A 20,462-nucleotide genomic window follows, 5' to 3' on the forward strand; every position below is an offset into this window, starting at 1 on the left:
TCTGGGGCCTTGGGTTGGGTAGAGAGCTCAGCACGAGCCAGGTGGAGCCAGTTTTCACCCGGATCCATGGTCTGATAAAGCCAGCGCCTGCTGCTCAGCCAGAGAGAGGAGCTGATCTGCTTCTGCTGTTAGTGCAAAGCTCCCCCCGTGGCAACCGGCCCTGCTGGCCACACGTGCACGCAGCTCAGCAGCCAGCCGGAGCCCTCCTGTACCTTGGAGCTGCCCGTGGACTGCAGGGAGCAGCTATATAGGGCACAAGCCCCTTGCCAAGCTGTTGAGCGACTCATTATCCCCAGGCGGCGGAGAGGGGGGGAGCCGGGGAGCCCCCCGGCTTTGCTTGGGATTGCAGGAGATTAGTGGGGCAGTGTGTTCATCCCCCGGGCGGAACTGCTGCTGGGGGCAGGGCGAGGGGGCCTGGAGCAGACCGGTGAAGCCCAGGAAGGGTCCAAGCTCTGGGGCAGCGTAGAGCCCCACGCAGGGGAGCAGCGCGCAGAGCAAGGCAACCTGGAAACCCGACACTAGTTTCACTCCTCTAGTAATCCCAGGCCCCGGGGTCATTGCATGGGAGCTGCTGCAGGGGCTGCCCGAGCAAAAGAGGAGGTAGCAGGAGCCCGCCCCCCGCCTGCACAGGTGCAGGAATCCAGTGGGTAGGTCAATGCATGCAGCTGCTGCCGAGTCTCCTGCCGGCTCCCTGCTCTCCCACAGGTGAGTGACCCTCCTTGTTTGCTTGCTAGGTAGTGAGCTGCAGCAGCAAGGGGATTGTGAGGCGGGGGCTCAGTCGCTCCTTGCAAAACAAACAAGCCCCAGCCTGCTGGGTATGGAGTGAGGCTGTTCAGAGGAAGAAGATGGGGAAGGTGTAAACCGTCCCGAAGACCACAGGGCAAGGGGGGAAGCAAAAGCTGCCTCCGTACACCGAGTGGGCTGGAGCTCGCCCCCCTGTTTAATAAACATCTGTTAAGAGGATAAAGTACAATGGCTCCTGCTGTGTTGCATTTATAATCAGCGTAAATGACATTACACAAACTACCTAGCCAACAAACGCACCTTAGGTAATACTTCTGCTCACGTTAAAAGGATAAATCTCCTTTGAACTGAAGTTGCCTGTAAAACAGTTTTGGCTTCAATGTGATTTTTGCGGTATACACAGAATGTACCTTTGCACAATGCAGGGAGGAGTGGAAAAGCGGAGGGGGGAAAAAGCCTTGGTAAATGACGAGAGGGGGGGGGAAGCATTTTACAACTGGTGCGGAAAGTTTTTCCGGTCATTCAGTTTTTAATAGCAATGGAATTGACTCTGCAAATAGTACAGCAAATGACTTGTTTACAGACCTTGACTTTGCCTTAAATCGTTAATTCACCGGTCATTAACTGCCGGTAATCTGCAATGTCAAAGGGATTGTTTCCTGAACTTTTTATCATTCAGAACCCTGGACGATGTGTTCTGTTCCCTTTGTCACTGCGGTGGTGTTGGAAATGAGCTTCTGGAGGAGGGGAAGGGGGGGGCGGGGGAAAGTAGAGAATATTTGAAAAAAAATGTCCAAAGGGCTTGCAAATTATGTTGAGACAAACTCTTTTTTTTTGCATGGCCACTAAAATACTTAGTTCCGTCTGTTGCTACAACATATGCAAATTAAGTCAAGCAGTGTGTTAGTGGAACTATTAATTTAAAATGTAAATATGGAACTTTGATGTTTTATTTTCTAGTTGCTTCCTTTACATACCATGTAGATGTTTACATCGCGATTTCTTTATATATTGATCACTAGCACATTTTCTTGTAGCTTTTAATGTCGTCTAATGATTTCAAGCTTTGCTAGAGGTGGCTGATAAAGCTAACCAATTCTTCTTGAGTCATTGGTGCTTCTCAAAAGTTTTGAGAAATAGACAAATTCATACCATATTGATTTTTGACATTATAAACATTTATTGATTTAAAATAGTCAACCTGTGGAACTCTTTGCCAGAGCACTTTGTGAAAGCCATGACTATAATAGGGTTCAAAAAAGAACTAGATAAATTCATGGAGGATAGTGCATCAGTGACTTTTAGCCAGGATGGGCAGGGTTGATGTCCCTAGTCTCTATTTGCCAGAAGCTGGGAATGGATAATAAGGGATGGATCACTTGATGATTACCTGTACTGTTCATTCCTTCTGAAGTACCTGGCATTGGCATTGTTCACTGTCGGAAAACAGGATACCGGGATAGCTGGACCTTTGGTCTGACCCATTGTGGCCATTCTTATGTAAAATTGAGCAATGCTTTAGCTTTGAAAGCCTTGAAACATTTCTCTCATCACTTGCAATACTTTTCTGTTGGGAGCCACAAAATAAAAAGGATAGGATTCAGTTAATTGATTGTTAATGCCACCTCACTTCTTCTAGAGGCACAAGGTCCAAATAAATTTGGTAACATCACCATTCCAGCCTTCCATTATTATCCATGGTTTCATGGGTTTATACCCTGGCATAAACATTCTCTGTAGCATGACCGTTGGCATAGAAGTCTTAAGATCACTTTATTTTACAAGTACAAAAAATAAATTGAGTTTTTTTACTTTTGGTTTTGTTTTTCCTGTACTCTTAATGTGACTAAAAATGGGAATTGTGTATTAATTTAGGGCCTGATGTAGCAGTAATTGACATCAGACTGTCCACTGTGCAGCCCCATGCATGAGGTTAGATTAGTGGATATGCATGTTCACAGACCTTGCCACCTCCGACCCCCATTACTCTGGAATCCCACTCCATGACCCTATAATGGAGGCACAGGAATATGTGTAGGCTGCCTGCATGGCCTATATTCTATCCCTCAATGTGCAACACTCCATTCTAGTTGAAAAAGATGGGGGACAAGATGGAACCCTTCATGACAGTGCCTTTTTAGGGGCAAAGAGCAGTTGCCCTCTGGGAATGCTCATGAAATAAATGGAGCCACTCAAGAGCAACCCTGACCACTTGTGCTACAGTCCACAGGCTAGTCAACTTTTCATGATCATCGGTGTAGAAGGTAGCAGAGACAGTGGCAGCCAGGACACCCAGTCTGAATCCATCAGTAGGAGACTATCAGTACCAGTGTCACCAGTGTGGTTTCTGTACCATATGCAAGACCCTGACAAGGGTCATGGAGACCAGAATCATCTAATTCAGCATTTCTCAAATGTGGCCACAGCCTCCTAGGTGGTGATGGGGGAGGGGGACAAATACCACTTTTCACAGTAGCAGATTTACTAGCTAGCATGTGTTTTAAAAAAAAAAAATCAACCAAATAAAGCAAAACGTGCAAAGCGCCCTGTGTTTCTATTTTGTTTAGGTCCAGTTAAAGAATGTACATTATTTTTATTATTGATTCTGGAAAAAAAAACCCTACATAAATAAATTATGAGGATTTGGACATGTATATGTGCATATTTATTTGTTTTTTTCCTAAAATTAATTATGTATTTTGGGAAAAATTGTCAGAGCAGCCACCAGCAAGAGTTTGTGGCCACACTCTGAGGTCACCAAAAAAATTTGTTGTGAGACCCCCTTCTAGTTACTCTGTGAGTTGTCTTGCAACCACCTTCCTTATATATTAAGCAAAAATGGAAGGTTTCCCACTGAATGACATCTAGCAAGATTGTCAGCATCAGACATTGGTTTCTTGAGTAAAGATCACACAACAGCTTCCTTTAAAGAATCAAGCACCGTGCCTTCCATAAGAGAAGCCTGGGCAATCTCCTTTAGCAGTGGACCCAGTTCACAACCCTCAGACAACTAATTTGGTTTGGTCTCTCATAACTTCTGAATTACTGCCATGGAATATGTTGCCTTTTAATGAGAGGAAATTAAATAGAAAAAATTATCTAAGCATGTGCCACCTTCCTTAGTGTTTCATTGCCGTATTACATTGCGTTGGGCTGCCCTTGCTGCTGGCCCTTGCATGGTTGAACTGTTGGTATCATGGCAATCTCTGTGGAGGGTTGCTGGCTCTGCAAAGCATCATTGGTCAAAACCCAAGTCTGGCAACTCATCTATCTGGTTTGCTATTTTTTTTATTTTTGGAATGTTACCTGGGGTTATTTATTTTGGCAGCTTCCCAAGCTCTAGCTCATTGATAGGTGTATTTTTTTTTTGACATTAGTATTTTATTTTTATTCATGCAAACAAATGGTAATGTAGTGGACTAAACATAGGACTGTGTTTTGGGAACTGTTAATTTTTGACTCCTGATTTGCTATGTGACTTTGGGCAAATCACTAATCTTCTGTGGACCTCAGTTTCCTCATCTGTACAATAGAGATAAAGGGTGATGTTCTCACTACCAATCCCATGAGTAGTTCCCTCCCCTGCAACCCAGTAGCTGATGTATTTAGATGTTGGTCTATTCAAAGGACATTAAATGATCTTTATTCACTTTTTTTAAAGGATCAGTATGGCTAAAAATATTTTCTTCAAAGACCAAAAAAACTATATTAGGGCATCTGAAATTAAGATTAATACTTTGGGCTCAATTGTGCCCCCAAGTATACCTTGTTCGTACCTGACTACAGTAGTAGCATCTCAGATAAGTAAACAAGAAGTTCCTGTATCCCATGAATGCCTTTGAAGGTAGAATTTGGCCTTACATGTTTAATCCTGGAAATAAGTAGCCGGATGAGGTCTTCTCAGTTCTCTATAGACCTAGTACAATATATGGGCCACTTGCTTGGCCAAAATGACACAATGGTAATGTCCTTTAAATGAATGGCAATCAATGCTTTTATTTTTTCTATATCCCCTTCTACATACATTTCATTTTTTTAGGAAGTTGCTTGTCAACAACAAAGACATTGTTATCCAGGGTTTTGCTGAAACCAAAGCGGTTGGTACCTTTACTCTTTTTGCGAGGTGGTGGCAGGACATAAATCAGTGGGGATACAGCCCATCCAGCCAAGAGATAGTTGATGCAAACAGGCAAACAAAAGTGCTTTCACTCAAAGCTTCTACTATATTTAGTTCCTAGCACTTACATATGTCTGTAACAGGTTATAAGAGCACCACAAATTAACTCAGGATTCATATTTACCCCAGGTCTTGAGGAGGTCTCGAGTGGATTTCTATAGACGTCCAGTGGCCAGCCTTCTGTTTGCAGGGGAACTTGAGAGGTGTTCAAGTGTCCACCAGGCTCTGATTTCTTCCTCTTTTTATACCCAATGTATTGGTATTACACAGCTTCTGCTCAGCAGCTCTCTTTTTAAATGATGAAGCTAACTTAAGTGTGGAGTTTTCTGGCTTGTCCAGCAGGGAATTTTCTATCAGTTAACCAGCTATATTTCACAAAGCACAAGTTAACCATTGCCATACTTTCCATCTTGCAAAACTGCACGCTTCGGCAAAAAGCTCAAATCAGGAGGGCGCAGGGTCATGTTTACTCCTTGTGCTCACTCATTTTCCCCCTTTCCCTCATGGTCTGTTAGTTGTGCTAAGGCTTCAGAAATGGCCTAACAATTGGTATTCCAGCTGCGGGCAGTGGTCTAGGCATTTTACTGGGCTCTGGCCTATAAGAAATTTCCCCCTCCTACAACATCATCTTCATTTCTATGGAAAACCTTGAAATCTAGATAGTGGAGGTCCTTTAAAACAAATTTCAGTCATGGGTCAGTTCTACTCTTACTGAGTTCAACAGAAATCCCTGTGAATTTGAAAGGGAGCAGGATTGAGCGCTCAGTAAGAACACTCATTCAATAGGTGCTGGACCAGATCCTGTGCTGGTATAAATCAGTGTAGCTCCATCGAACTATTGTCTGCTGATTTACACGAGCTATGGGTAGCAATCCATAATCATGGCTGAAACAATCCAATTTATGTTGGCAAATTGAGTTATTTGGACTTTTGTTCAAAAGTGCTAGCTATTAGCTTTAGTCACATGGGAGCTCCATATGCTTCTGGCTTCTCTAACCCCTGGTCTACGCTACAGAATTAGGTTAATGTAAGGCAGCTTACGGTGACATAACTCTATAAGCATTTATACTAAAATGTAGCTCTCATTGATGTAACTCACCCACTGCACCAACTTAACTCCACCACTGGGAGAGGTGTAGCGATTAAGTTGATGTAGTTAGGATGACACAGTGTCGTTGTAGACGCTGCGTTGCTTGCATCGACTGTTGCTGCCTTTCAGAAACTGTCCCACAATGCCCCACACTGACCGTTTAAATTAGTGCAAGCACTCCTGAGGAGGACACACATCGTCAACCCAAGGAGCATAGTGTGGACATGCAAAAGCAATTTAAGTACTGCAGTGGCTGTATGTTGACATGAGTTAGGTCGACTTAATTTTGTAGGTAGACTTGCCCTAAGAAGCACTCACATTTACAGTAAATTTCCTTATAAATGCTTGTCAGAACAAGCACAAGCCAGGGGCAGTAAGAGGAGCTAAGAAGCTTGTGCTGGTGGTTTTATTAGTTATATGGTGGTAGAGCTTAGAGGCCCCAATCTGGCTTCCACCTCCCATTATGCTAGGCACCCTACGCATATGTCGGTCCCTGCCCCAAAGAGTTTACAAGCTAAACATTCAACACGAGGCAACAGGTTGAGAAAAGTTGCTGTGGAGAGGACAGGGTAACAGTGACACGTTTGTGTTGGGTATGAGCAGCAATCACAGCATAGCCGTTGCCAAGTGTTTTGCAGGCAGCACAACGGTGGTGCGTTTTAAGGAGGTATTCGGAGGGGTGACATGGGAGAAAGGGCGAAGGTGCCTGAGGGAAAACTGGACTAGTGGGTGATGCAGGCTAGCATTGTTGGCAGAGTAGAAGTCGTGGGTCAGCAGCTGTTAGTGTATTAGAGTGGCAGCTAGTGTGATGCTAAGTTGTGGCGGTGCCTTAGTGGTAAAGACAAGTTACTTGTTTTTGCAGCGGGTGAAGACATGAAAGTGAAGAGCCAGGAAGATAATCTTAGTGGCAGCATTTTTAATTTAACTTGAAGGGAGCAACATTGCATTTGTCAAGGCCAGAAAGGAGAAGGTTCTAGTAGTCAAGAGACAAGATGATGAGTCTGGACTGGAGTGTTGAATCTGCATGGACTGACTTTCCAGGGGTTATTTTGAGGGTGGGAAAGGAGCTGTTATCTTGGTATCTGTCCCAGGGTGTAAAGTGATTAAAAGTCACTGAATGCTTGAACAAGGGTTTTTATTTTTATATCAGATATTGAAAGTATCAGATTAAAATCTGTCCTTTATGTGCAGTCAGGGGTGCTGAGAACTATTGAACCAAACTGTAAACCCTGTATCTAATGGAAACCACTTCAAGTCAGGGAGTGCAGCAGCACCCCTAGTTCCAACACCTATGTGTGCAGTACACTGGAAAATCAACAGAACAGTAAACGTGATCACAATTTAGAATCTCAGTCACACTTGCCAGCTAGGTTACTCACAGGTAGGGTTACCATACGTCCATATTTTCCTGGACATGGCCGTCTTTTTGGTTCTTAAATCGCTGTCCAGGAGGAATTTTTAAATATCTAAAAACGTCTGGGATTTTGCCATTATTATTTTTCCCCAAAGAAGAGTTGATCATTCAAGAAAGAGCATGCCTGTTGATCACTCGAGGGAGTGCCCGCTTTTTCCCCCTAGCTCCCAGCGCTTGCACTGCGAAACAGTTGTTTTGCGTGGCTGGGAGGGAGAGGGGAGGAGGGGGAACGCAGCGCACTCAGGGGAGGAGGTGGGGCTGGGGTGAGGATTTGGGGAAGGGGTCGGAGGGGGCAGAGTTGGGTTGGGGACTTTGGGGAAGGGGTGGAGTTGGGCAGGGGCACAAGCAAATACCACCCCCTTCCCTCCCCCCCGTGGAGTGTCCTCTTTTTTTTGAATGTTCAAATATGGTAACTCTACTCGCAGGCTGTCATTCGTACCAGCTTGACATACTTTATAGCTTTGCTGAGGGGTTTCTTGATAGTAACGGTACAATCTATGGACCTAAGTTTCTATTAGCAATAAACATATTTCACTGAGTTGTCATGATGTGACCTGTTCTCCATCCCTCACCACAGAGTGTGATGGGTCTCTCTCTCTCTCTCTCTCACCTGCCAGGCAATCCTATTTTATCACTTCTACTATAACATCATAGCCTTCTGCTAGTCTCAATCCCTAGGTGCAAATATGGATGAATCAGTTAATTCCACAAAAAGAAAAGGAGTACTTGTGGCACCTTAGAGACTAACAAATTTATCTGAACATAAGCTTTCGTGAGCTACAGCTCACTTCATCGGATCTCACAAATGCTTATGCTCAAATAAATTTGTTAGTCTCTAAGGTGCCACAAGTACTCCTTTTCTTTTTGTGGATACAGACTAACATGGCTGCTACTCTGAAACCAGTTAATTCCAGTTGCATTTCATTAATGTTTAGGAAATTTAACTTAGCCATTTGGGATGGCACTTCCGTACACATGCTCTTTCATATAAGATTTCATTTGCCCCCTTGCCTTAGCAAAGAAGGATGACCTTTTGGTTAAGGTACTGGGCTGGGAGTCAGGAGATCTGGGTTCTAGACTTGTCTCTGCCCCAGACTTCTAATGTGATATTGGGCTTCACATCTCTGTGCCTCAGTTCTCCCTCTTTAAAGTGGAAGTAATGATGCTCCCTTTCTCCCACCCTTAGTCTGTTCGGTAGACTAAGCTCTGTCGGTCAGGGACTTTCTCTTGCTGTATTTTGTACAGTGCTCAGAATGGGGCCCTGGTCTGGGTTGGGGTCTCTATGCACTACTCTAATAGTAACAATATTTTTGTGAGTGTAAGAGGGATACCTTCCCCTTTAAGGGTCAGAAGGTCTTGTGCCTGTCAGCCCTGCCCTGCTATATCTGTGTAGGGTGTGGGATTTAAGAGGAGGAAGGCCCAGCAGTTGGGTGCTGGTTGGGAAAGAGAACAGACAGACTGTTCAAATGAGAGGCAAGCAGCTGGGCTTGCACTAGGAACTGGCTGTGGCCTGCCTGAGGCTCTTGGTAAGAGGGTAGACCTGACCTGGATGGTTGAGCTGTCTGAAGTCCAGGAGCTGGTGAGACAAGCTGTTGGCTGCTGGGATCTTGCCTGTGTGGAAGGGGGCTGAAGGCTGAGCCCAGCAGGACTGAAAACTTTTCTTTTAATGGTGTATTGAACTTGAACTAAGGAATTCTGTTACCCCAGGAGAGGTTGAACACTGTAAAGTGGCTAGGTTGGAGGGCCAAGTCACCTCTATGGCAGGAGCAGGCCGAAGATTGTAGCAGGGAAACTGAGGTAGTAGTTCCACAGCACCTGGTCTTGTTGTGTGGGGCACTCTGGGATGGTGAGACTGGAACAGTGAGGTTCTGCATTAGTTGCAAAATGCTGCACACACTTTCACTGTGTCTTGGTCATCTAAATTATCATGTAGGCATCTAGATTACTTCAGCTGAAAGACATTTATTTTTACAGAAAGCCTGCAATATGTGTTCTAAATATCTAGCCAAATTTGGACAGCTGTATCCTTATACTGGTAACACAGTATAAAATGATTAATATATTAAAGAAAGCAGTGTCAATATGATGGAAACCTTAACATAATATGGAAAATCATTAGTGAAACAGTTCTATTCACAATGTAGAATTGTGTACAACATATCAAATCAGTTTCTAACATCAGACTAACACACTATAACTTACTCTGCTAACATGGGGTTAGGCTGATGACACAAAATGACTACAGTGTAGCATATTTGAAAAACATTGTCCCAAGATTTTAAAAATGAGTGTCTAAAAAGCATTTTTGAAAATCAGAGTACTTACTTAGCTGTCCCAATAAGGACTTAAGAACCTAACATCTCAGCCACCCATTTTTGAAAATCATGACCCTACATGTGGGAAAATGAGAAATCAGTCTTTAAAGCAATTTCTGATGACATTTTTGATTGAGTTAAACCTCTATGAAGAGTGTTCTGATTTTTACACTGAAGATGCTGGACATTTAGCAGATGTAAAATAAAGACTTAGGTTGCACTAGTGGATTGTATCCTTCATTGAACTGGATGTAAGTGTAACCCTCCCTTTACAGTATATAAAATGAGCATTAAAAATGTGCACCGCTAAACACATCTTCCATGACACTGCATGCTATATGTCAAAAGGACACAGTATTGTGAAAGGATTCCCCTCCTTGGACGGTCTTAGTTATATGCAGCTTAATTTGAAATGTACATAAATCCTAAATTCTAAGAATAGGGTCTGTGACGGGTTCAGTCACAGAGACCCCCTTGGGACTGTCACCTGACGTGCTGAAATTACCTCTGAGCCTGTTTTCCCTGCCAGCTTGGGACTTCCAGAACCCTGCCTTGTTGAGCCAGACATGCTGGCCTGCTGCAACACAGGTCCAGGTCTGGTCCACGCCTCTAAAGCTGTAGGCTTTAACTGAAAAACACTCAGCGGGTTTCCTATTTCCAGCACCCAGCTCCCAATGGGATCCAAACCCCAAATAAATCCGTTTTACTCTGTATAAAGCTTATACAGGGTAAACTAATAAATTGTCTGCCCTCTATAACACTGATAGAGAGATATACACAGCTGTTTGCTCCCCCAGGTTTTAATTACTTACTCTGGGTTTACTAATAAACAAAAGTGATTTTATTAAGTATAAAAAGTAGGATTTAAGTGGTTCCAAATAATACCAGACAGAACAAAGTAAGTTACCAAGCAAAATAAACAAAAACACGCAAGTCTGAGCCTAATACATTAAGAAACTGATTACAGGTAATATCTCACCCTCAGAGATGTTCCAATAAACTTCTTTCACAGACTAGACTCCTTCCTAGTCTGGGCCCAATCCTTTCCTCCGGTACAGTCCTTGTTAGTTCCAGCAGCCATCTTAGGTGTTAAGCAGGGGCTTTCTCGTGACTGGCTGCCTCTTTGTCCTGCTCCACCCCTTTTTATAGCTTTGGCACAAGGCGGGAATCTTTTGTCTCTTTGTGTGCCCACCTCTCCTTCTAAATGGAAAAGTACCAGATTTAAGAGGGATTCCAGCATCAAGTGACATGGTCACGTATCCTGTGAGACCCCAGCCTCCATTCTTCCTGGGCTGACTCACAGGTACACAGGAAGGTTTGCAAGTAAACAGAACCATTTACAGTTAATTGATTCTGAAGCACCCTTAATAGCTTCCACCTAATATGTTTACATTAGTAATACAAGTTTATATCTTATTCTCCTAACTCCAGACATAGAAATAATACATGCAAACAAATAGGACTAACATACTCAGTAGATTATAAGCTTTGTAATGATACCTTACAAGATACCTTTTGCACAAAGCATATTCCAGTTACATCATATTCACATTTAAAGCATATTTTCATAAAGCAGCTAGAGTGCAATGACACAGGGTCCTAAAAGTTGACAGTCTACTTTGAAGTTTTAGCTGCATGGAACTATTGCATCATTCCTCAGTAAGATTTTGTCATTGTTCCCTTGAAAGCATTATCCGTAATGGGCAAAGCCCTTATTCATGGCTTAAATAGACCAATTCTCAGCAGGTATAATAACCTTTTCCCTCCACCCTCAGCTTAAATTTTGGCTCTGTTTTGAAGTCAATGGCAAAAATCTCATTGACTTCAATGGAGACAGAATTTCACTCAAAAGTATGCAGTTCACCTTTTCCCCATTTCATACCATGTTGATCCTACTATCCATATTTAGCACAAATTCCTTTTCCCTTGTCCTTTTGAGTTCCATTGCTGTGATTATATGCACACTGCATGCAAAAGCAGTTCCAGACTGCAGTTACATCTGAGATTATAACTGATATCTTAGTTTTATCACATTTATAAGCAATTAATATCAACTGACTTCTTATATGAAATGAAAACTGAAATGAGGTTTTTTCTTTCCAGGACCTGATATCGGAGATGCTTCCATTAACTGGGAAAACAATAATATTTGATAGTTTTCCTGATCCTTCAGAAACATGGGAAATAATTGAGACTATTGGCAAAGGAACATATGGCAAAGTTTTTAAGGTGTTGAACAAAAAAAATGGCAGCAAAGCAGCAGTCAAGATCTTGGACCCAGTTCACGTAAGCTACTTTAATATTAAATTGTTTTTTATTTAGTTGTAACTTTCTATGTAACCTCATATGTTGGTTTGTCAGTTGCATAAGAAAAATAAAGTGGAAAATAACCATTATTTATAAACTTTTAACCAAGATGTTTTCTAGCTACATGTGTATTTTTAGGCCTGTCAAGCGATTAAAAATATTGATCGGGATTAATCGCACTGTTAAACAATAGAATACCAATTATTTAAATATTTTTGGATGTTTTCTACGTTTTCAAATATATTGATTTAAATTACAACACAGAACACAGTGTACAGTACTCACTTTATTTTTATTACAAATATTTATGCTATAAAAAACAAAAGAAATAGGATTTTTCAATTCACCTCATACAAGTACAGTAAGACAATCTCTTTATCATGAAAGTTGAACTTACAAATATAGAATTATGTACAAAAAATAACTGCATTCAAAAATAAAACAATGTAAAACTTTAGAGCCTTACAGGTCCACTTAGTCCTACTTCTTGTTCAGTCACTCACTCAGACAAACACGTTTTTTTACATTTGCAGGAGATAATGCTACCCGCTTCTTGTTTACAATGTCACCTGAAAGTGAGAACAGATGTTCACATGGCACTGTTGTAGCTGGCATCACAAGATATTTACGTGCCAGATGCGTTAAAGATTCATATGTCCCTTCATGCTTCAACCACCATTCCAAAGGTTGTGCGTCCGTGCCGATGATGGGTTCTGCTCGATAACAATCCAAAACAAAAAGAAAAGGAGTACTTGTGGCACCTTAGAGACTAACAAATTTATTTGAGCATAAGCTTTCGTGAGCTACAGCTCACTTCATCGGATGCTCAAATAAATTTGTTAGTCTCTAAGGTGCCATAAGTACTCCTTTTCTTTTTGAGAATACAGACTAACACGGCTGCTACTCTGAATCCAAAGCAGTGCAGACTGAAGCATGTTCACTTTCATAATCTGAATCAGATGCCACCAGCGGAAGGTTGATTTTCTTTTTTGGTGGTTCGGGTTCTGTAGTTTCCACATTGGAGTGTTGCTCTTTTAAGACTTCTGAAAGCATGTTCCACACCTCGTTCCTCTCAGATTTTGGAAGGCACTTCAGAGTCTTAAACCTTGGGTTGAGTGCTGTAGCTATCTTTAGAAATCTCAAACTGGTATCTTCTTTGTGTTTTGTCAGATTTGCAGTGAAAGTGTTCTTAAAACGAACAACATGTGCTGCGTCGTCATCCGAGATTGCTATAATATGAAATATATGGCAGAAAGTGGGTAAAACAGAGCAGGAGAGAGACTGTTCTCCCCCAAGGAGTTCAGTCACAAATTTAATTAACGCATTTATTTTTTTAACGAGCGTCATCAGCATGGAAGCATGCCCTCTCTGGAATGATGGCTGAAGTATGTAGGGGCCTATGAATGTTTACATATCTGGCACATAAATATCTTGCAATGCCAGCTTCAGAAGTGCCATGCGAATGCCTGTTCTCACTTTCAGGTGACATTGTAAATAAGAATTTATATCCTGTAAATGTAAACAAACTTGTTTTTCTTAGCAATTGGCTGAACAAGAAGTAGGACTGAGTGGACTTACAGGCTCTAAAGTTTTACATTGTTTTGTTTTTGAGTGCAGTTATGTAACAAAAAAAAATGTACATTTGTAAGTTTCACTTTAATGATAAAAAGATTGCATTACGGTATTGTATGAGGTGAATTGAAAAATACGATTTGTTTGTTTTTACAGTGCAAATATTTGTAATCAAAATAATATAAAGTGAGCACTGTACACTTTGTATTCTGTGTTGTAATTTAAATCAATATATTTGAAAACGTGGAAAAACATCAACAAATATTTAATACATTTCAATTGATATTCTATTGTTTAACAATGTGATTAAAACTGCAATTAATCGCAATTAATTTTTTTTAGTTAATCGTGTGAGTTAACTGCGATTAATCGACAGCCCTAGTATTTTTCTTATGTTTTGTGTTCTTGGGAATGACACTTGCCTGTTTAATTGACCAGATGTAATCAATCAGTCACAGATATGAACTTTGTTAATTCTAATTTAGAATTAGTTTCAGCATTGAATTCTCTTGGGTATCGATCAAACACACTTTTTTTCCTTTTATTTTTCTTCTAGAAAAAGTTCTAAATTGCCTCATGGGTTGCACATCTGAAGTTGCAGAATCCCAACTGTCTTATAATTATATAGTTTCACCATTAGTCCCTTTTACTTTTTTACGTACTAGCTATGAGAGAGTCTCTTAATGTCAAATAAATCAGCCATTCCCTTCCAAGACAATAGAATGCATGTTTGAGTGTGCTTATCTAGATTATATGCAATAAATTACTCTTCTAAAATGGAAATGTTGAACCAATAAATATTTATCATTCTAAATATGTTCTGTGCTTAACAAAACATAAGGACCAAGTCTTCCACTTCCTTGATGAATTACCATTTAAAAAGACAAAGGCAACAATCCTTACACACACAGCACCAGATGACCAGGAGGTAGATTCACCATATAGCATAGCATATTTCTTCATAAATAAATGAAATTCTTTGGATGACAGATTAGTAGTTAATAGGCCTTATGGAAGTAGTGTTTTCTGAGGAGATATTTGAAAGAGGAGAAGAGAACTCAACAGGACCATTCTTGTTAGTAACCACGGGTCCTTCTGTTGCAAATAGATCCAAGTGGGCAGACCTTTGTGCTTTTAAGGAACCCCATTGACTTCAGTTGAGCTACACAGGTGCCAAGGGCCTTTCTGTTTGGATATGCTTGCAATGGTAATAGACCACAAAATGTAGACAACGAGACATTCCTACTCGTCTCTTTCAAATGGCTTGTGCTATACAGAATGTCAGATTAGATTATTGTAATCATAGGCGCCGACCTATTTTGGAAAAAAGTTAGCGGGTGCTTAGCTCCCTCCCCCCCTCACCTGTTAGCGGCCCCGCTGATCAACTCCTCTCCATCCCTCCCAGCGCCTCTTGCCTTCCACGATCAGCTGTTCCGCGGTGTGCAGGAGGCGCTGGGAGGGAGTGGGGACAAGGTGTGCTTTGGAGAGGGGGTGGAACTGGGTGGGAAGAGGTGGGGCGGGAGTGGGGCTTTGGGGAAAGAGGTGGAGTGGGGGTGGGGCCTGGGGCAGAGCAGGGGTTGAGCACCCCGGGCAAAGGAAAAAGCCAGTGCCTGTGATCGTAATGGTTCCTTCTGGCCTTGAAACCTATGAAATTTATCTTCACTCTGGTCCTTGTTAGTCTTTCTGTTTTTCACATGTGTTTTCCACACCAGAAATGGGGCCCGTTCTTCATTCATCATCTTGTTGCATTTTAAAAGCAAAAATAATTCACAGCCAAGAGATTACAATCTTAATGAAATGAATTTAAATGCATCAAAACATCTTACAGCATCTTACTGTTTTCTGGTTTCAGAGCGGTAGCCGTTTTAGTCTGTATCAGCAAAAACAACGAGGAGTCCTTGTGGCACCTTAGAGACTAACAAATTTATTTGGGCATAAGCTGTGAACAGGGTCCTTCAATTTTACTGCAGACTCTGAATAATCAGGGCTCTCTTGCGATCCATGCTCAACTGAATGCCTAGATAGCAGAAAACATTTTTTGCACCAGTCTGTTTCACAAGAATGCATGAATGTTTGGCATTAACTGGATTATTGAAGGAGGCAGGGAAGCAATATAGCATTGATGTCAGAAAATCCCACTCCAATTTGCAAAGGGGAAGGAAAGGAAGGAGGGTGGAGATGAGAGAGAGAGAAGAAATAAAGCTGATGTCAGGGGGAGGAAGAATTGGAGCAGAGGAAGAGGGGAGAGTCTGAAGGAGCTGGAATGAGTAAGAGGCGACAAGGACAGCACTGGTCAGAAAATGATTACTCATTTTTATTTTTTTACAGAACATTTAGGCAAAAATAATTACTTTGCTCTTTCGTCAATTTTCAGTGAAAAAATGTCACTTTAACTTTTTGTAGAAGAAAATTTATTATTTTGTTTCTCTTTGTTTTCATCCTAAACTGCCTAGGACTAAAAAGTTTCAACTGGAAACTCAAAATTTTTCAGCCAAAAATGAAAATATTTGGTTTTCCAACAATCAATCAAAAATTGTCGAGGAAAAAGCAGATCCTTTTTCCAAAAATCTTCATTTCATCAAAAACCAAATTTTCTGTCCAAACCCAGGAAACTGTCCACTGGCCCAGAAACAGACACTTCACTAAGTGGATAAATAAGTGATCCATTAGGTGGTCAGCAGTAACTGGACAGCAAGAAATGTAGTAGAATAATAACGCTGAATCACTTAATTTCTGGATGGACTTGCTCTACTTCTTCATTCTTACAATGTTGTTGTTATATCTACATTATGTTGGCATTATCTGCTATACCTGTGAGTCACTTCACCCTAATGTAACCATGAATATTGTAAGTAGGGTGTATGGAATGAACTAGTCTTCTTTCTGCAGTTTAAACTGAAGGATTTATTAATAGCTGCAGAGGGAGCCATTGTGATGGGGAAAAAAGGCATTTTCTGGGTTCCCTTCTTTTAATTTTACATTTTTGCCTTTGGAGAGATGCTACACAATTGCTAAATTTGAGAGACAAACTTGGATGGGTGAAAATCATGACTACATAAGAATAAACATTTCAAATATTGTTCAATAATTACCATAAATTACATGATCTTGGGAGATTTGAGACTGAGAATTTTCTCTTTAATCCTTAAGAGCTTTTGAATGCTCCTTGCTGAATAACAGTTAAAAATGTGTAAAAGTGGAACAGGAAGGAGAATATTTATATGTGAAATAATAATAATTTGAGAGCCATTTTCATGTCCAAACTATACAAACTCCTCATTCTCTTGATTATAAAGTCCAGTAAACTTGATGGATAATTTGGCTAAAAATCTTAATGTCAATTATTATTAAAAGGCGCCCTTTTATTGCTTAGGGGGAAATTTGACCTTTTATGAGCAGTTGGGTTTTGTGCAATGTTTTATTAAGATAAACATAACCAAATAGATCCAGTTAATATATTCATCTTCTACCCCATAAAATGAAGAGGAAGATGTCCTTTCTGTTATAGATGGAGTGAATATTCTATTCATTCTCTCTCTCTCTCTCTCTCATATTTCTTGTTATAATGGAACAAACCACATAATATCTGAGTGCCCCTCAGGAGACAATAACTTCTATTAAATCACAGTAGGACAGTGGTCCAATTTTCCTCTGTTTCCCTGAGGCAGCCACGGCTATAGTGTATCTGTTGTGGCTTTTAACTTTTTTTGCTTTTTAATTTATTCCTTTCTTCTAGCAGACACACTCAGTCCCTCTTCTCCTCCCTTTTTACCCTAATCTCTCTTTTTTCCCCCTCTCCTCTTCCTTCTCTGCTGAGTTCTTATTTTGAGGTGTGTCTGTGGGAACACTAATTTGAAGAAGTGACTTTCACTTTTGCATTTGGAAGGCCAGGGGATTTGTGGTGATTCTTGCCTCTTCCAGTAATAGGTTCTCTTAGCCATAGGACCACCCAGGCTTTGGATCCCTTCTCCCATTCCATAAGCATCATCCTTAAAATTTAAAAACTTCATAGTTCCCTTGGAACATAAGATTTCATGGGAGGTTGTCATCACACAGAAAGAGGCTCTCTGAGGTATGTTCAAGGTCCTACTGGGACTGGCCTAAGTTTAACAATGACTAAGGCTACATTTTAGTCACAGGTATTTTTAGTAAAAGTCACGGACAAGTCATGGACAGTAAACAAAAATTCACAGCCCAGGACCTGTCCGTGACTTTTACTATATACCCCTGACTAAAACTTATGGGGGCGGAGGGCAGCCTGGGGGCACCATGGATGCTGGGGAAGGGCGGTAGCCTGCAGCCCTGGACCCCTGCTGGTACTGGAGAAGGCACGGGTGGCGGTGTTGCCCGGGACCCCCACTGGTGCTGGGGAGGGGGTTTGGCGGGGCCAGCAGGCACGCCTCCCCCTCAGCAGCTGCAGAGTTTGGGTGTGGGAGGGGGCAGGAAATTGGGGCACAGGACGGGGTGAGGCGGGCTTTGGGCAGCGCATACCTGGGGGGCTCCCCAGTAGCGGTGACATCCCCCTCGCTCAGCTCCTAGGCGGAGGCGTGGCCAGGCAGCTGTGCATGCTGCCTCCACCCAGAGTACAAGCTTCGCAGCTCCCATTGGTCAGAAACTGTGGCCAGTGGGAGCTGTGGGGGCGGTGCCTGCAAGCAGAGGCAGCACGCAGAGCTGCCTGGTCATGCCTCTGCCTAGGAACTGAGCGAGGGGGATGTCACCGACTCCGGGGAGCCCCCCAAGCTAAGCGAGCCCGCCTCATCCCCTCCTGTTCCCCAACCCCCTCCCACACCCACACTCTGCTGCTGCTGCGGGGGGCCGCGGTGGTCCGAGACTGCTCCAGCAGTGACCAGTGCGACTGGTGCAGGTGCTTCCTGAGCTGCCCCGAGCCAGGTGCACCGGCCTCTGCAGAAGTCCTGGAGGTCACAGAAAGTCATGGAATCCATGACTTTCCATGACAAACTCACAGCCTGAGCAATGACACATTGAATTTGACCCAGTATTTGATGGGTAGCCAATGTATTGAGAAGAGCACTTATCTGCCCAAAATTTGCCACCTATATTTGAATAGAGGGTATGGTGAAAATAGATGTTGGAACTTCAAAGCATTTTCTTCTTTCACCAATATCACTTCCATTTTGTCTGGATTCAGCATTAGGCAGCTGACCTAGGTGCAGGTCTTGGCCAGACAGAGATGGGTAGGAAGTACTTTCTCAGTTCTCATGTTCCACTAACCAACTCTGACGTGTTTTCTTGCTGCCAACATCAAACTTCGTGGAGTCCTCCCTTCCAGAGACTGGGTTTCACCAGGAACCTCCAGGCAGCATGAGGGGTCAGTAGTATTCTCTGCTGAGAGGCCATTTTTGCCGGAATGGTAGACTGGTTCTGAAGATTTCGGGATGGGGAGGGAAGGGTTCTTTGTTTTAAAGAACAAGTTAGGGCGTTAGCTTTGTGCTCAACCCTCCCCACTTTATACAGGCTTGGGACAAGCAGCCACATCAAATTGCAAGCAGGGGGTTATTTGATGTTTGAAACATTTTGTTCTTATATTCCAAGATCTCACAGATCATCAGAGAGATGGCCAAATATGGACTCAAAATCTTGGGTAACAATGAAAGCAGCCCAACTGGTGTGAGTAAGAAGCACTTCAAGAAAGAGAAGAAAACATCTCATCTATTCAAGTTGTAGTGACGATGTACACTCAGAAGGAGTAGCACTCATAAGGACAGGTTCCCAGTTGATAGGTTCCTTGGAAAAAATCACTTATCAACCAATGCATCTTCTATGCCACGTTCCAAAACAGATGCCTAAAGATGTCAGTCGTACAGGGCTATGCTCTGACAAAAGAACGTAGTGATGAGGATAAAAAGAAGTTCTATAATTGCCTCCAACGTGTGAGTGGTAAAATACCAAAACACAATTTACTCCTTGTGATGAGCAACTTTAAGCCCAAAGTAGGGTGTCATGACCAGGGAATGGAATGAGCAATCGGGAAGCATGGGCTGGGAATCATTAACCAAAATGGCAAAAGACTCATTGAATTCTGCTTGGTGTCCGACCTAGTTCTGGCAAGCATACTGTGTCACAGATCAGGGCAACCACACTTGCATTCCCCCTCTGTGGTTCAGCAAGAGCACTCACTTTGGGCTCCTGTCTCCTCAGCCGTCACCTCTCCTAGGAGGAAACCTGCATCTCTCTCCCTTCTGACCAGGGTATTTCCAGGCTGCACAGCTCCCTGCCTAACTGTGGTGTCCCCAGCAAAGTCAGGCTGCCTAGGCCAACCTGCTTTGCTTTACTTCTCGGAGATGGGTAAGCAGAGTAATGCCCCCAGTTAAGCTACCACACAGCTCTTCCTAAGCAAGGCCATTTATTCTTAAGGTAAAAACGTTACAGAGAAAACATATTAAAACAATAAAAGAACCTACATGCCTGCTAATAAGCTTACCAGAATCTCACACATCCCGTCTCTGGCCAGTGAACAATCCTTCAAACCCTACCCTGGGGTCATCTCGTGGTTACCAGTTCATCACTCGTTTTGCTCCAAACTAGAACTCTCATGAGTAAATCAGGCCTGGTCTGTGCTCGAAAATTAAGTCGTCTTAACTAAATCACCCAGGGGTGTGAAAAATGCACTCCCCTGAGCAACATAGTTAACCTGACCTAATCCCCAGTGTATTCTTCCATCCACCTAGCTACCGCCTCTCAGGGAGGTGGATTACCTCTTCAAAATGGGAGAACCACTTCCATCAATGTAGGTAGCGTCTGTGCTGAAGTAGTGCAGCTCCAGCAGTGCAGCTGTGTTGCTGTAGAATTTCAAGTGTAGACAAACCCGTAGTTAACCTTTTA

The 20,462-nt window shown here is 42.4% G+C and overlaps 1 protein-coding gene across 1 annotated transcript in view; it reads left to right on the plus strand.

Annotated features, from left to right (window-relative positions):
* Positions 1–687: 687 nt before the first annotated feature.
* The window catches only part of MYO3A (myosin IIIA), a 206,509-nt gene continuing 186,734 nt past the window's right edge, over positions 688–20,462 (plus strand). The window contains exons 1-2 of the mRNA XM_074946105.1: positions 688–705; positions 11,844–12,026. Of these exons, the coding sequence (XP_074802206.1) occupies positions 11,859–12,026 (168 nt within the window). The 5' untranslated portion in view covers positions 688–705; positions 11,844–11,858. The remainder of the gene's footprint in view (positions 706–11,843; positions 12,027–20,462) is intronic.

The sequence above is a fragment of the Natator depressus genome, chromosome 2 (assembly GCF_965152275.1).
Source record: "Natator depressus isolate rNatDep1 chromosome 2, rNatDep2.hap1, whole genome shotgun sequence".
In the NCBI taxonomy this organism is placed as follows: Eukaryota; Metazoa; Chordata; order Testudines; family Cheloniidae; genus Natator; species Natator depressus.